This window comes from Macrotis lagotis, chromosome 2 (genome assembly GCF_037893015.1).
Source record: "Macrotis lagotis isolate mMagLag1 chromosome 2, bilby.v1.9.chrom.fasta, whole genome shotgun sequence".
NCBI classification, from domain to species: Eukaryota; Metazoa; Chordata; class Mammalia; order Peramelemorphia; family Peramelidae; genus Macrotis; species Macrotis lagotis.
In genome coordinates, this window is record NC_133659.1 from 196,726,611 (window position 1) to 196,743,175 (window position 16,565).

Here is a 16,565-nt window from a genome sequence, read left to right on the forward strand (position 1 = left end):
TGCGCCCCCCTCTGCCATGGGGCTGATGTGGGGGGGGCCTAGACTGTGATCAGGATTTGAATGTGGTCAGAGCCCCAGAGTCCTGTTCCAGGGGCAGAGGACAGAGCTCTGCAGTCTCTCTCTTCACTTCCCTCCCTGGGCTCAATGGGCTCATGCCCTGGAGGCTCCTGCTTACTGGCTCTGCCTGCTTCTGTTCCTGGATCTGGGCTGAGGTGGCCATGCTGCTCTCTGTGTGTGCCCTGAGGGCTGGGCTCCACGTGCTCTGGCAGAGGTCCTCAGCTGTTCCCCCAATTTGTGCTCAGTGCTTTCCGGGGTGTAGCTCCGGAGACTCCCCGCTGCTGTGAGCCGCAGCTCCCAGTGCTCTGGGGCTGCCTCCAGGAAGCTGAAGTTCTTTTGCTCTGGCGGGGCAGCCCCTCTGATCCCACCCCGACCCCAGGGAGCAGAGCCTTTCTGCTCTTTTCCAGGTTACCTTGAGTAGGAGAACTGCCTCACTGGGACCCTCTGTGGGTTCTGTCTCTCGAAAATTTAGTTAGAGTCCTTAGTTTATAAGTTTTATGAGAGTGTGCAAAAGCTTTTTAATTTAATGTAATTGAAATCATCTAGTTTGTTTTTAGTGTTCTCCATCTCTTCCTTAGTCATAAACTGGTTCCCTTTCCATAGATCTGACAGGTAAACTAGTCCTTGATCTTCTATTTTGCTTATAGTATTGTTTTTTATGTCTAAATCCTGTATCCATTTGGTTCTTATCTTGGTGTTGGTCTAATCTAAATTTCTTCCATACTAACTTCCAATTTTCCCCAGCAGTTTTTACCAAGGAGAGAGTTTTTAATCTTAATAGCTGTACTCTTTGGGTTTATCAAACAGCAGATTACTGTAATCGTTTCCTGCTGTTGCACCTAGTTTATTCCACTGGCCCACCACTCTATTTCTTAGCCAATACCAGACAGTTTTGATGACTGATGAATATAATTTTAGATTGGTAGGGCTAAGCCCACCTTCTTTTGCACTTTTTTTCATTAAATCTCTAGAAATTCTTGACTTTATTTTTCCATATGAATTTACTTACAGTTTTTTTCTAACTCATTAAAGTAATTTTTTGGAATTTTGATTGGTATGGCCCTAAACAGGTAGTTTAGTTTTGGTAGAATTGTCATTTTTATTATATTAGCCCTACCTATCCATGAGCAATTGATGTTTGCCCAATTATTTAAATCTGATTTAATTTGTGTGAGAAGTGTTTATAATTGTTTTCAAAAAGTTTCTGAGTCTATCTTGGCAAATAGACTCCCAGGTAGTTTATATTGTCTGAGGTTACTTTGAATGGGATTTCTCTTTCTAGCTCTTCCTGCTGTATCTTGCTAGACATATATAGAAAAGTTGAGGATTTATGAGGGTTTATTTTTATATCCTGATACTTTGCTAAAATTGCTAATTGTTTCCCAGTAGTTTTTTTGGATGATTTCTTGGGATTCTCTAGGTATACCATCATGTCATCTGCAAAGAGTGAGAATTTTGTTTCTTCCTTCCTAATTCTAATTTCTTCAATTTGTTTTTCTTCTCCTGACTACAGGGCCAGTGCTTTATCCACTACGCCACCTAGCCACCCCTCTTTTTCTTCTCTAATTGCTGAGGCTGACATTTCTAATATGATATTGAATAGTAGTGGTGATAATGGGCATCCTTGTTTCACCCCTGATCTTATTGGGAATGCCTCTAGCCTCAAGGGGAGATAAATTAAAAGCATCCATAGATATGAGGTCCAGTCTTATGTTCATCTAAACCAGTAGATATGCTCTAGCTGCCATGTGAGAGCTATCACCATGCTTCTGGGGTGGAGGGACTCCTTTCCAAAACTTTTTGGGAAATCCCAAAGAGACTTGCAGAGTCCTCAAGACAGATTGGAGAGTAGGTGGGGGGGGGTCACTCCTTTTAAGATATAATCACCCAGTTTATTATTTGCTGTCCTCAGACCAAGTGGGGTTGCATTTGACCACATCTTCAATTTAAAAAAGTTCTCTGGGGAGGCTCAATCATTAAAGATCCAGAACATGTTCTCTCTCTTTAGTTGCTGAATCCAGGTGGACAGTTTGCCTTTACTTTCCTTTTCAACTTCCTTATACACCCAGTGGCCTCATCCCACCCACAACATTGAGGAAGATCTCTCTTTTCTCTCTCAATTGAGAGAACTCAAATTATGGGCAGAAACACTGATCACAAGATTCCAGACTCCTTATCAAAACATCTGATCATCTTTCTTCCATGTCAACCAACAAGTCAGCTACTGAATCATTTTATACAAACCCTGCGAGCTATGCCAAATATATTTGGTTCAGACCTGCTCAAGGCTGCCTGATGGTTCAAGTGCAGACTCAGGATTAGAATAAAACAGTTGTAGATGATATATAACATTTTACAGAAGAAAGTTGTAAACTACCATAAAAAGGCTATTTGGCAAATGACTAGCATTGGTACAGTGGGACACAGCCTCCTTCATCATGTTGACTTGCATACTCCCTCTCTTTGGCAGGAAGGAGACCACAAAGACCAGGAGGGACCAAGTACTTGTCGATTGGGTTTTTTTTATGACCTTAAATGACTGGGAAACTGTGCCAGCGGTCATTTTGTAGTCTTAGGAGATATTGTTCTTTTCAGACCCTTGGCTTGGGTGGTGTCAGAAGATTTGAACCCAGCCTCTCTGACTCCCAGTGTAGCATTTAATTTAGTATACACTGCCTGCCTCACAGGCTGACTTGTCTATTCATTGCCTGGAACTGATGAAAGGACACTCCTAGACTTTCCCTTAAGCTTTTGATATTTTGCTTTGGACCTGACAGTTAACTTTGTATTTGTCAAATCAGACTGAAATGAACCCTATATTTTTCATGTCTTTGATAGTTCTCTTTTGTCAGAAGTATGCTAGAAAATCAGAGAAACCTTATGGTAATTTCAGAAAGAATGCTTTGATTATAAATAGATTGAAATAAGTGTATAAAATTTTGTAAATTTTTAAACTTATAATTTCATTGATAAAAATTTATACAAGTTCCCTGTAATCCAAGAGCCCTCAGAGGCCTGAGTCAGGGCCAAAATCACTAGTGTGGAGAGAAGGAAGCCAGATGAAACAGACCAACTTCTCCCTGCTGGGGAAACCCAGCCTGCCATGTCCACATGAAACCACTCAGAAAAAAAGTGTGAATTTGTCTTAACAAGCAAGTACTGGCTGATCATCTGAGTGCTGAGTGAACAAAGAGAGGGAGAAAAATCAGCCCAGACTCCTTAGGGCTTTTCTAAGAGTGAATGCTTTAGCTTTCATATGAAGTGTACTATCTAGGAGAGATAGGATAGTAAGGCTTGGGTTGTCAAAGGAAGTAGTCAAAATAGAACTAATTCATCAGAGTTCAGAGTAAAGAACCTGGTCCCCAGACCCAGCAACACAAGCAGGGTCTCACCTCTTTCTCTGGGGTTTAAATGGTGGACATTGGAGCAACTTTATTCCTTTTATCCCCTTCCACCCTAACAATTTACCATTGTTCTAAGTGAAATGTCTCATCAACTAAAATATCAACACTGACAGAATTTTAAGTGTTCTCTTCAGGAAAGGAGCTTCTACAGGACTGAGGTTTTTAGATCTAAGTTATGCTTCAAAATTTCCAGTTTCAGAGTTTGAGATCTCTGGGCTTGGTTATTTCTGGGGCAGTCCATGACTCTACCCTTCATATGAGTTACATGCTTACACTGCAGGGAGCATGTCTGTTTAGATATTGATTTTCACATCTGCTTTTTATTGATTGTTTTCCAAATCTAGCTTTAAATGTTTCAAGAAGGAAAGAAAGACTGCAATCATAGTTTACTGGGATGGAGCATAGGAGGTTTAGGGGTGTTGATTGGGGTCATCCCTGAAGGATTCTAAGGTCATAAACTGTTAAAATCAAGTCCAGGCCATCAGTCCAATAGCCAAGCCACGGCAGAATCAAGAAAGAATTGAAGGTTATGCTGTTGCAATATGGCTATTTTTGAAGGGGTAAGCATTATCTTTTATTGGTTAGCAGCACAGTAGGAGCACCTGTTCATATCCACTTTCCTGTCATGTGCTTTGTGCTCTCCAGTCTGGGATTCTTTGACTAGCAAGGAGCCAGTCCTATGCATTTTGTTGAAAATTTTCGTGTTGTACTCAAAGGCTTTGCTGACCTCTTCAGTGGTTTTCTTTTTGGTTGTAACATCTAGATCCAGAACATTCATTCATGCCCAGTAGAACTGTTTAAACTTCTAGGGATTATCTCCATTTTTCAGATATAACCGAATCCTTTCTCTTGTGTTAGGCAGCTTTAGTACCCATGTGACTGCCATATAGATCTCCCTTATAGAAGTGAAAATATGAACCAGCTTTTGCTTTCCCACATAGTAGCTATCCAACCTAATAGTTTCAGGAAATCTCTAAGCACTGACAGCTCATCTTCCAGGCCTCTGGAGAGAAATATTCCATGTCCTCAGTGGCTATTAACTCCACTGAGAAGTGCAAGAGAGCAAAGGTTGACTGATCCTTGTTGTTATCCATCTATTTGAGGCTGAGTATTTCAATTTCATTAATGGCCAACTTTAAGGAGATCCTTCTTGATTTTTTTCCCTCAAGAAATCTTTAACAAACTGGATCAGCCAGGCATGATCACAGGACTCCATAATTCCTTTGTCTAATATCCCTGAGAGGTCTGTGTGTCCCATGCAGCACATTATTGCATTCATTTTTTTTTTTTCTGACTGCTACATCAAGCTTCTGGGTTTTCTTGGCAAAGATACTGGAGTGATTTGCTATTTCCTTCTCCAGATCATGTTACAGATAAAGAAACTGAGGCAAATAGAGTTTAACAACTTGTCCAGAGTGTCTCAAACTAGTAAGTTTCTGAGGCTTAATTTGAATTTAAGTCTTCTTGACTCGAGGCCTAGAACTATTTACTACTCCATCTAGCTACTCTTTATTGAGCTTACTATGCACTAAAATCCCCCAGTCTTTTTTTAGAACAATCACAGCTTCCCTATCTTATACTTGATTTTTCTCTCTTTACATTAATAAATCCCTATTGAATTTAATCTTATTAAATTTCACACAATATTTTGTTCCAGAGGTGAGCAAACTATGATTAAAGGGTCAAATCTAGTTGCCCTTGTTTTTTGTTTGCCTTGGTTTTCCAGTCCCCTGTTCTACCTTGTCACAGTCCTAACTTTCCAGGGGTATTTTGCTATGTTAACATTGAACCACTGACAATTACAGTTTAAGCATGGACATCCAACCAGTTTTGAATCCATCTGATTGCATTATCTAATACATAATTTTGCATCTCTATAAGAATAGCTTGAGATACTTTATCAAATGCTTTGCTAAAGTCTAAGTCAACTGTATTCACAGCATTCTCCTCATCTGCTAGTTTAGCAATTCTATCAGAAAAAGAAATTAGATTAGTATGGTTTGTTGTTGTTCATCCTTCCTCCTGAAGAGAACCAATGACAACAGGAAGGTGTCATCTTGATTTGCACATGAATTTGATTTGAAATTATTGTTTTCCCTGTAATGAACCATTCTTTCATTTTTCTCATAAATTGAAGTCAAGCTTCCTGACCCATATTTTGCAATCTCTGTCCTTTTCCCTTTTTTGAAAATTGAGACGACATTTTCCTTTCTCCAACTTTGTGATATCTTTCTCATTTTCCATGATCTTTCATATATTACCAGTGCTAGCATAGAATCTCATTCTTCTGGGGCAGGTGACTTGAATTTATCAAGAGTAGCCAGATGCTTTTCTTAAGGTCTCCTTAGTTATCTATCAACTTGTTGGTTATTTTTGTTCTGTCATTTTCAATATAACGGTCATTCTTCTGTATAGAAAATAAAACTGAAACAAACTAAGAATTCTGAGCAGCTTCTTCTCTTGTTTGTCAGTTATTCCATCTTTCCCACGGAAAGATCCTTTCCCATCTATGACCTATTTTCTCCTGTTATAGTTTAAAAAAAGAAAATCCCCTTTTATTATCCTTGTTTCTTTTACTGCCGTATCATTCTGAGCTATAGCATTCCTGTCATTTTTATAGAATGTGAAATATATCTGCTATTCTTTCATTCAGTTTCTATTATCTGGTCTTGCTTCCATTTTCTGAAATTCTACATTTCCTTTTCAAATCTAAATTAACTGGTGAGTTTCCTGTGCAGCCATGCAGCTGCTCTCCCCATTTTTCTTTCTCATTTGGATTATTTCTTTTTGTGTCTTCAGAATTTCATTCCTGAGTATCTCTGATCCCTCTTGGGATAAATTCCCTGAAATATTTTAGCCATGGAATCCTGCCTCTCTTTCTTCTGAACAGTTTGAAATCTGCATATCAGACTCTGACCGGATTTGTCCTTCTCTATCACAGATTCTAGAAGGGAGCAGCTCCTTCTTTCTAGGGTTTCATAATTTCCACCCCAGAGTAAGAATCAGATTCAGGATGGATCTTGTTGGTTCCTCCATCTTTTGAAAGATGAAATCATCATTGGGGGGGTGGGAGTGGAAGTGCAAGAGGGAGTGAATTTTAGCAGATGTCTAGATAATTGTTTTATCACTACCATTTCATGCCTCTGTGTCAATATGTTGATTTATTTTCTCAATTCATCTGTCTTCTCTTTCTGATCAGGTGATCTATAGCATATGTTCCAATGACAACATTACTTCTTGTTTTTCTCTTCTTTGACCTTCACTAAAATACTTTCAGTTATGTTTCTTATTGTTACTGGATTCTTCACATGGTTATATATTAACTTATAATACAGCTCACCTGTCTCACCTAGTCTGTGTTTTAGGTTTTATTTTGTTTCGGTTTTTTTTGTTTGTTTTTGTTTTTTAGATTTTTGCAAGGCAAATGGGGTTAAGTGGCTTGCCCAAGGCCACACAGCTAGGTAATCATTGTCTGAGACCGGATTTGAACCCAGGTACTCCTGACTCCAGGGCCGGTACTTTATCCACTGCACCACCTAGCCGCCCCTGTTTCGTTTTGTAATAAGTTATAGTTCTCAGAGTCCAAGTTTGTTCAGTCATGGACTTTTCCCAAGTCTCACAGATCTGTTACATGTTGGGACCTCTAGCACTTCCTTGAATTGACCATTGAGGGCCATGGCTTTTACTACTGGATTTTTTATCTTATGAATTTCTAGGAGTCTCAGCTGCTCTTTTTTATAGTCCCTAGATATCAAATGAGCCAATATCTGTAAATGTCTGTATTTAGGATACAGTAAGTGCCTCGAAAATGCTTATTCTCCTCTTCCCTTTCTAATTTAGATGATCAGCAGAAGCAGTGTCCTTACCCACTCCCTCCTTTTTAAAATTTAAAGGCCTTTGCTTGATTTTGAACTAGGGAGAATTTGTTCTATTACCAAGTACTATAGCAGCAGATTCATAATTCCTCTTCTTTTCTTCAGCACACTCTACAGATTCTATACAACACCCCTTGGAGAGGTTGACTTACTTCAAAGCTTCCTAAACCAGCTGGTCAGGCCTAGGGAAACTGAAAGTTAGTAGGGTTTTTGAGAATTAGAACAACCTGTGCACTCATGAGAGAGAAGGGTAGCCTATTGAAAATTATCCAGTTTTGTGCTGGAGTTGATAAAAATGAAACAAGAATATTTTTGATTTCAGAAAAAATGTGAAAAGTCCATTGTTAGCTAATAGGTCAGTATGAGGAGATAGAGATGTAGATAGAAATGGGGTGGGAGGAAGGAAGATATCAGGAGTTATTACCACTTCTTCAGGGTTCTACAATTGCCTAGAAAAGGAATTTAAGTTGGATAGTTGATCACAGGTGCTCTTCTGAGCAGGGAAGTGGCATGAAGAACATTTTTATATTTATTTAATAAATAAACAGATTTTTTTATAATTTATAATTGAATTTGCATTTATTAACTTTGGGCTATTCTTAGAGAGAGACAGAAAAGAGTGAGTGAATGAGTATGGGGTGGGGTGTCTTTGTTTTCTTAGAAAATTTCCTTCTCTCTGATTTAAACTATAATACTTAAAATGTCCTAAATGCTAAAAGTTTCTAGCAGAATTCTTGTCCCGGGTTTTCTAGGAACTTTTCAGTCCCATTAGAGTTTTTAAAATAGATTGAATGCTTTGCTTCTGAAAGAAGATTTACTTGATACTAGAAAACTTTTTTTTTAATTCCAGGCCTAGAGGATTGTATTCTATGGTTTACCAAAATATACAGAGTGAGTTGGTTAATTTACCAGAGTTCATCCCAGAGCAAGTCTGAATGAAGAACCTGAGGCTTTGGTTTTTTGTACTGCCAAAACACAACTCACGCCTGCATTGTATTAAAGGGAACTTTTGCATTAAGATTCCGGCAGATTACCAGTAGTATAGGATCTCTGCCCAGGAGGGTCACTTCTTGGAAGAGCATGGGCACTTTTGAGAAGTTAGTCACTGTTTCAATAGGAAGGCCACTTTTGAGGGAACCCTATGAACAATGAAGGTCTCTGGATTGGCAGTGGTAACAGACCAATTCACATCTCTGAAAGTCAAAACTGGCATCAAGAACAATGAGCCTGGCGCCTGAAGAAAGATAGTTTGATCCAGGAAAGTACACTCCTTACTAGCCATTGTAGCTCTTTACACAAAAACAGCCTTGTTAAATTGAACTATTTCTAAATTCTCTTTAGTTTTAGGCTGGGGTAGAGGATTTGGAGCAGTCTCCAAATTGATCAAGAGACAAAATGCCAAGTTTTTGGAAATAAATATTTCTTATTTGGTTACTAAAGGGACATCTTGAAGGGGTTACAAAAATTCACCCATCTTGAATCCTTATAATTGTCTTGAGGTGAAGACATGACAATCTGAGATTTCAGGCCAGAAATAGCTGTGGAAGTTAACTACTGCTCCAGGGATACAGTAACTTACTTTAGCTGATTATGAACCGAGACCTTTTCTCCATTCCCCCCAGGAGACCAAGGGGACTCAAAAATGAATAAACACAAAAGAAGAAAGTTTTATCCTAATTTTCTTCTTGTAGGAGAAGTTGTGAATACCCATGGTCCTGTGGAGCCTGACAAAGACAACATCCGTCAAGAACCCTATACCCTGCCCCAGGGCTTCACCTGGGATGCCTTGGACTTAGGGGACCGAGGCGTGGTAAGTAGCCTTGGACTCAGTTGACTGGCTCCTTAACTAGCCGGGTAGCAGATTTTTAGAGTTCATAACTCCTGAAACTCACCCCACCTGAACAAAGAGCCATCCTGAGATTGCTTTTGTTCAGGAATTCTTTAGGGAAATCCCTTTTCACAGGGGATGAAGCAAATAAATAAATAAATCAAAGTAGATTTTATGCTTTCAGGAATTTCCTAAGACTCCTAGTGAACTTCTCTTGGTTTTTCTGACAGATTAAAGGCTATCTTCCTCTACTACCTTATTCAAATGCCTTTCCCCTCTTGGCCTTCTAGTCTATATCTTCATGAAGGTTTCTCTCTACCCTTACTTTACCCTGAATTCCCCAAAGCATATTTACTCCATTGAGGCATCTCCACTCATTAGGATCTTTGGCAATAATGATAGAAACTGCTCTGCATTTCTAAATGTGAATGCCAAATTTAGATCTCTTGCTAGGATACAATGAGGACTCCAGAGGGTTGGGTCAAGTTGGGCCAAGAAGTTTCATCGAGTCAAAGACTGGTAACCAGAGCATAGTGATTTAACTTAGAAGATTCTTTTTTAAAACCATCTTCCTAGAATTAGTTTTCCCTAAAACTTTTTACACATAGTAAATGGGACTCTTCACAAATATCTTTTTTTAATAGAGGGTTTCACTTCAAGTTGAATGGTGTTCTTATTCTATCACTAACCCATTGTGAGACTACTACTCCTCTATCCCTCTGTGTCTCAGCTTTCCACAAGGAACTACGGCATTTATTTCTATAGTCTCTGCCAAACTTAGGATAAAGAGAGTTCAGAGTTTGATCTTCATATTTAAAGTGTCATGCCTTGTACATATAAAAGGAGGCTATGCATTCCTCAAGTCCTCATGTAGCAAAAACAATTCTTTTATAGATCCCCTTGTTTCTTTTCAGCTGAAAGAACTGTATACCCTCCTAAATGAAAATTATGTGGAAGATGATGACAACATGTTCCGATTTGATTACTCACCAGAGTTCCTTTTGTGGTGAGTCTCAAATTCTTTCTTATGGCAGGTAGAGTGGGAGGTGGGAAGGTTGGGTACCAGGAATTGCTCTCCACTTCAGAAGGACAAATTATTTTTTTATTTTTTTTTTAATTAAAGATATTATTTGAATTTTACAATTTTCCCCCCAATCTTACTTCCCTCCCCCCACCCCCCCACGGAAAGCAGTCTTTCAGTCTTTACTTTGTTTCCATGTTGTACACAGAATGACAAATTAAAAGAAGAGAATTAGGTTGTAATTTTTAGTGCCTCAATGCAAATTACATGTCTGTCCTAAGCCTGAATGAAAAAGGAAGAACTTAATCTTGAATGGAGTGTTGAAGTCATTAGTCATTGAAGCTGTCATAATGAACAGTAAACCTTAGGAGAAGGCAAGAGTTGTGTGCCTCACCTGGACCCTTGGTTTTATTAAAGAGTAAACAAGGGGTGGCTAGGTGGCGCAGTAGATAAAGCACCGGCCCTGGAGTCAGGAGTACCTGGGTTCAAATCCAGTCTCAGACACTTAATAATTACCTAGCTGTGTGGCCTTGGGCAAGCCACTTAACCCCATTTTCTTTGCAAAAACCTTAAAAAAAAACAGAATAAACAATTAGAAAAGTCATTTTGAGGAAAGGCTTATTTCTAAGCAGCTAAGGCAGCATATCCAGTTATGTGAAAATGGAAACCTCATAGACTTAATTTAATTACTCTTTTGTTGACCAGGGCTTAGACTGACCACCGAAAAAAGTAAGAGGGAAGCAGCAGAGCATTAAGAAGGGGCCTAACTCAGCAGACTCAGGAATATTGTAGCATTTGAGGGGGGTGAAGGAAAGATAACTCATGATATTTGAGCGTTAGTTTGCTTTAAAATGTTTTATTTGCTAAAAATTTATGTATCCTTAAATTTAACTATTTTAATACAAAATTTATCTTTTGTTTAAAATCAAAAAATTTGAGACTAAAGAAAACCTGAAGCCATAGGGAATTGTTGCTCAGTAAACATTGAAAGAAGCCTTCTGTTCGTTTGTTTTGAATTGATAAAGTAAGTAGGCTGCATCCCCAAAGTTTTGGTGTATTGCTCAAAGAATCTGAAACTTCTGTGATTTGTTCTTTGATCTCTTCCTTTAGGATTAAATTATTTCATCTCATCTTAAATTTGAAGGGCCTTTCTGCAGAGGCCCTTTATTGATTATAATACTTATTATTCTGTCATCAGTAGAGATATGACTGGTAGATTGGGTGAGAAAGAATTGGATTATTTCTTCTGGATAAATCTCAAATTAAGTAAGAAATGATAAAGCCGAGAGAAACGAGTTGGCAGAAGGGGCTGCCAACTCATTTTCCAGTTACATTGAAGGAATTCTCCTCTAAAGAGAAGCAGCCCCTGGCTGTGAGGAGTGTGGGGTAAAAGTGGAGTCTCAGCCTTTAGTCATGGCATAACCCAACATGTTCTTCTCCTCTGCTTTACAGGGCTCTTCGTCCCCCAGGCTGGCTCCCCCAGTGGCACTGTGGAGTACGAGTCATCTCAAGCAAAAAACTAGTGGGCTTCATCAGTGCAATTCCTGCAAGCATCCATATCTATGACACGTAAGTCTCCCTGCTACCCAGACAGGTTTTCTCATTCTCCCTTGGAATGAATGGGTCAAAGAAACTGGAGGAGTGGGAAAGGTGACATCCAAACTTAGGAACCTTCCATAATGCCTATTGTACTGAGATGCTGCTTTTATTGTTCTTTGAGACTAACAGCTTCCTGCAGGGTGACCAGCTAAAGGTGGCATGTTCCAGCTAAGGTTGAAACACAGAGCAATTTCTTTTAAGTTTCTGGCCTCACCCTAAATTCTCATTTGTATACATTTAGAAATAGAAGAGAAAATAAGTCCCCAACCAGATTCCAGCTGTGGATCATTCAAAATTTGGGGTTCCCCACACTATTCCACCTTTCTGGTGTGACCTGATGATAGTCATAGAGTCATGACTTTAGACCTGGGGTGAGCCTCAGAGGTGATCAAATCTAATACATTCATTTTATTGAGGGCACTGGACCTCAGACAGCCATGTGACATCCAAGGCCACAGATGATGACAAGTGAAGTGCTTTGAAAACCACAGTGAGCTGTAAAAATACTATTGTCATCATTATTGACTGTGGAAATCAGACAGTTCAGCTTCCCCATTTTTGTTTCTCCAGATAGAATTCATCTTCAATTCCTTTTCCCTCACCTCCCCCTCAAAAAACACATACCCTAAACTGTTCTGAATTAACAAGGCCAGGATAGTAGTCAGCAAAGTGTGGATTTTATGACCCTCAGAACCAATGGGAGATAATTAAATCTAAATAAAATCAAGTCTAGCAATCTGTCTCTTCAGCCAGCACCCAAACATAGAAGCAGTTCTTACTCAATATTAAATCTATCAATTAATAAAAGGTCAGGAAAAAGTATCTCTGCCAAAAGAGCTTTGTCTTTTCAGCTGTTGCTTCAGACCTCTTAATTTCCTCAGAATCTTTCCTTCCTACTCCAGAGAGAAGAAGATGGTAGAGATCAACTTTCTTTGTGTCCATAAGAAATTGCGTTCCAAGCGGGTCGCACCAGTGCTGATTAGAGAGATAACTCGGAGAGTCCACTTGGAGGGCATCTTCCAGGCTGTTTACACTGCTGGGGTAGTACTGCCCAAACCTGTCGGCACTTGCAGGTAAAATCCCACCCTGCTCAATCCTGGGAATAGTTCTGGTGAGTGTTTGTATCTTGACCTCAAGGATTTTCGCTTTTCCTTAAGCCCCACTAAACACCCTAAACTGAGATTCACAAAACTAGGTTCCAATTCCTGCCATGTCCCTAAATTGTTGTTTGACTTGGATTAACTCCTCTTTAAAAATGGGGAGAGAAACTTGGGTTTGACTCCCTTTATTTGGATAAATTGAAATAAAAAAATTTGAATTATGTTTTAAAAATAAAAAAACATTGGGCAACTAGGTGGCACAGTAGATAGAGCCCCAACCCTGGAGTCAGGAGGACCTGAGTTCAAATGTGGCCTCAAACACTTAATATTTACTTAGCTGTATGATCTTGAGCAAGTTACTTAGCTCCATTGCCTTGCAAACCCACCTCCCCTCCAAAAAAAAGTAAAAGCATTATATAAAGAAATGATAATGATAATTATGTTAACAGTGGCATTAAGTAGGGATAATATTGCCTTTTTTTGTTGATTTGACCCCAAGTTCCAGGAGAAAGAATGTTGTCCCTCCTAATTTACTTGCTGTAGAAAGAAAACATGTCTGCTTATTGAGATTTAGTTTTCTTTAGAGAGGTGGCTAAAGACAAAAAATGAAAATGCTTTATATTTCATGATGTGGTACAACCATCTGAAGATCTGAAGCATGACCTGGTTCTTCAGACCCTGAGAAATATTTGTTTATATCTCAAACTGAAGTTGAGTGTGGGTCTTTCATGCCATCTTCTGGCCATCTAGAGACTTACATGTCCTTGTCTCCAAAGTAGCCAACATCTTCTAAGGATAGGAATCTTATGTCTCTTCAGGTACTGGCACCGGTCTCTTAACCCTCGGAAGTTGATTGAAGTGAAATTCTCACATTTGAGTAGGAACATGACCATGCAGCGAACCATGAAGCTATACCGACTGCCAGAGGTGGGTGTTAATCATCATGTTGGTGATGGTGGTGGTACTTGGTTGTGACTCAAAGACAAGTTCTGCATATGGCAGAAAATTTCACTATTATTTCTCATAAATTTAGAGAATACCAGTTCAATTTTATATTGGCCTAAGTAAAGAATAATTAGAACCTGGGAATGTCAGAAATAGAAATAACTTTTGTGGTTAGCTAACCCAACTACTCCCTTTTACAAAAGTTGGAGAAACAGATAGGTAAATCTATTGCCACAGAATTCATATGTGCAATAATGCATTTCCAAGCCAACAAATGTATTCTTTGTTATTTGCTACTTTCATAACATTGTTCCCTGTCTGCTTACTAAACCAACTACTTATAAATTATTTGCACCTTCTTAGACTCATGAACAGAATTTGGAATAGATAACTAAATCTTTAGATTTTTTGTTCTTGCTTTTCTTCTAGAGATGGGAGGTAGATGACCAGTCAGTTTTCAGTAGATTTATAGGATTTTAGAACCAAAAAGGATCAAGAGGAACATATAGTTCAGCCTTCTCATTTTACAGATGGTAATTTTTCAGAAGCCACTTGCTTGAGTTAGCAGCAAAGAACAGGTCTTGAACCCATGTTTTTCTACATGAATTTGAGACCTGATTCATTGTTTTTGGGTTTTTTTTGATTTTGCAAAATAAGACCAGTGCCACTGAATCCTAGAAAGAAGAACTGTTTCAAAGCCCCATTCTGGCTTCAGAAAATTTCCATTCAATGGTTAATCAATAAGTTTCTTTGAATGAACACTATACTTTGAGCTGGGGTAGAATGGAGGACCTACATTTACTAGGTCCCCAACCTGTTACAGGTGAGTCACTCAGGATGCTAATCTCCCTTTCCTGGTTTGGTGTCTCTTGATGCCCTGTCCTGATGATGATTTGTAGCACAGATTCAAGCACACTTTCTGTTTCAGAAATTTACTTTGATATCTTCCTTCCTTCCTTCCTGTTTTAGTGCTAAGTTTTCATAATTCTACCAAATGGGCAGCCAATAAATATAGTTCTCAGAAAAGTCACTTTTGTTCTCTGTTTGAAATTCCACTATTGTTATTCTGTATCCATGACATCTGAGGCCTCCACCAGTGTTCTGGAGTGGTGGGATAGCTGTATCCCTAAAGCAAAGGAAAATCTCTTTTTTTCCCCATTTCCCATTTAGTTTTTTTTTTTTTAAGTTTTTGCAAGGCAAATGGGGTTAAGTGGCTTGCCCAAGGCCACACAGCTAGGTAATTATTAAGTGTCTGAGACCGGATTTGAACTCAGGTACTCCTGACTCCAGGGCCGGTGCTTTATCCACTGCGCCACCTAGCCGCCCCTCCATTTAGTTCTTTTGTTAGATTTTTAGTGACTGAAGGTAAGTAGGGTCATTTTGTGCAACATCCTTTCCTGATCACCTGAGTCCAGCCCTCCCTAAAGAAAGAGAATGTTTTCTATTGGAGAACTTTAGGTGTCATTGTAGGAGCTCCAGGCCAGGTATGGGGACAGAATTTTTCTTCCCAGAGAGTTAGAATTAGATCCATATATCAGGTAATTTAAAGCCCAGGAGACAGAATTGAGCTGGAGCTGTGACTTCCTTAGTATAGGGGCTTCCAGGAAAGAGTCTTCCTCTTCTGATGCAGGTCAATGCCTTCTCTTTAACTTTCTTAATTTTGGAGAGTTTCCTGGAGCATCAAGAGATACTTATCAATGTTGCACAACTGCCATGTATCAGGAGCAGGGCTTGGACCAGGGCTTTCTGGCTCCAAGACTTGCTTTTTATCCATCATACCCTCTTGTTTTACAGGGATACATTCTAGTAAACAATAGATTATGATATTGGAAAAACAAGTTGTACCAAGCTGTCCCTGAGAGTGACTAAATTGTTGACTTCACCAAATTGTTTTCAGATGGTTGAACCTAACCATAGTAATGATCTAAAGACTCAAATGACATCAAAGTATAACATTTGCTTCCACTTTTTCATTCTACTTAGGAATTGTCCCAAAAAAAGTAACTGTGGAAAGATTTAGATCTGAGAGGAATTTGGCATCTTTCCCATCATCTACATATAGCTGTAGGGCTGCTAGATGGCATAGTGGATAGAGTACCAGGGCCTAGAATCAGAAAGACTCATCTTTCTCAGTTCAAATCTGACCTCAGATACTTAACCTATTTGCCTCAGTTTCCTCATCTATAAAATGAACTGGAGAAGGAATTGACAAATTACTCCAGTATCTCTGACAAGAAAACCTCAAATGAGGTCATGAAGGATCTCACACAACTCACCCACACCATATATACCTGTGGCAATGTCTAATTTCTGGATGATGCATAGAGCTTAATGTTAGGTCTTCTTTGGAACCTGAGAGTCTCATCTAACTGTGTCTTCTCTCTTTAGACTCCAAAAACATCTGGGTTGCGGCCCATGGAAAAGAAGGACATTCCAGTGGTGCATCAACTCCTGACCAAGTACTTGAAGCAGTTCCACCTGACCCCCGTCATGAGCCAGGAAGAGGTGGAACACTGGTTCTTTCCTCAGGAGAACATCATTGACACTTTTGTGGTGGAGGTAAGGAGACATGATCTCTGACCCCTGAGGCCTCCACCAGCGTTCTGGAATAGCAGGATAGCTGGATCCCTAGAGCAAAGGGGAAATCTCTTTTTTTCCCTTTCCCATGTAATCCTGTTGTCAGATTTTTAGTGACCGAAAGTTAGACTAGCCAGAGCCAGCCCTCCCTTTAGGATG

General features: G+C 39.3%; 1 protein-coding gene across 1 annotated transcript in view; it reads left to right on the plus strand.

Moving 5' to 3' along the window:
- The window catches only part of NMT1 (N-myristoyltransferase 1), a 66,079-nt gene that overhangs the window by 41,692 nt on the left and 7,822 nt on the right, over window positions 1-16,565 (plus strand). Inside the window, exons 4-9 of the mRNA XM_074224344.1 lie at window positions 9,028-9,146; window positions 10,079-10,170; window positions 11,638-11,754; window positions 12,687-12,857; window positions 13,703-13,811; window positions 16,218-16,388. Of these exons, the coding sequence (XP_074080445.1) occupies window positions 9,028-9,146; window positions 10,079-10,170; window positions 11,638-11,754; window positions 12,687-12,857; window positions 13,703-13,811; window positions 16,218-16,388 (779 nt within the window). The remainder of the gene's footprint in view (window positions 1-9,027; window positions 9,147-10,078; window positions 10,171-11,637; window positions 11,755-12,686; window positions 12,858-13,702; window positions 13,812-16,217; window positions 16,389-16,565) is intronic.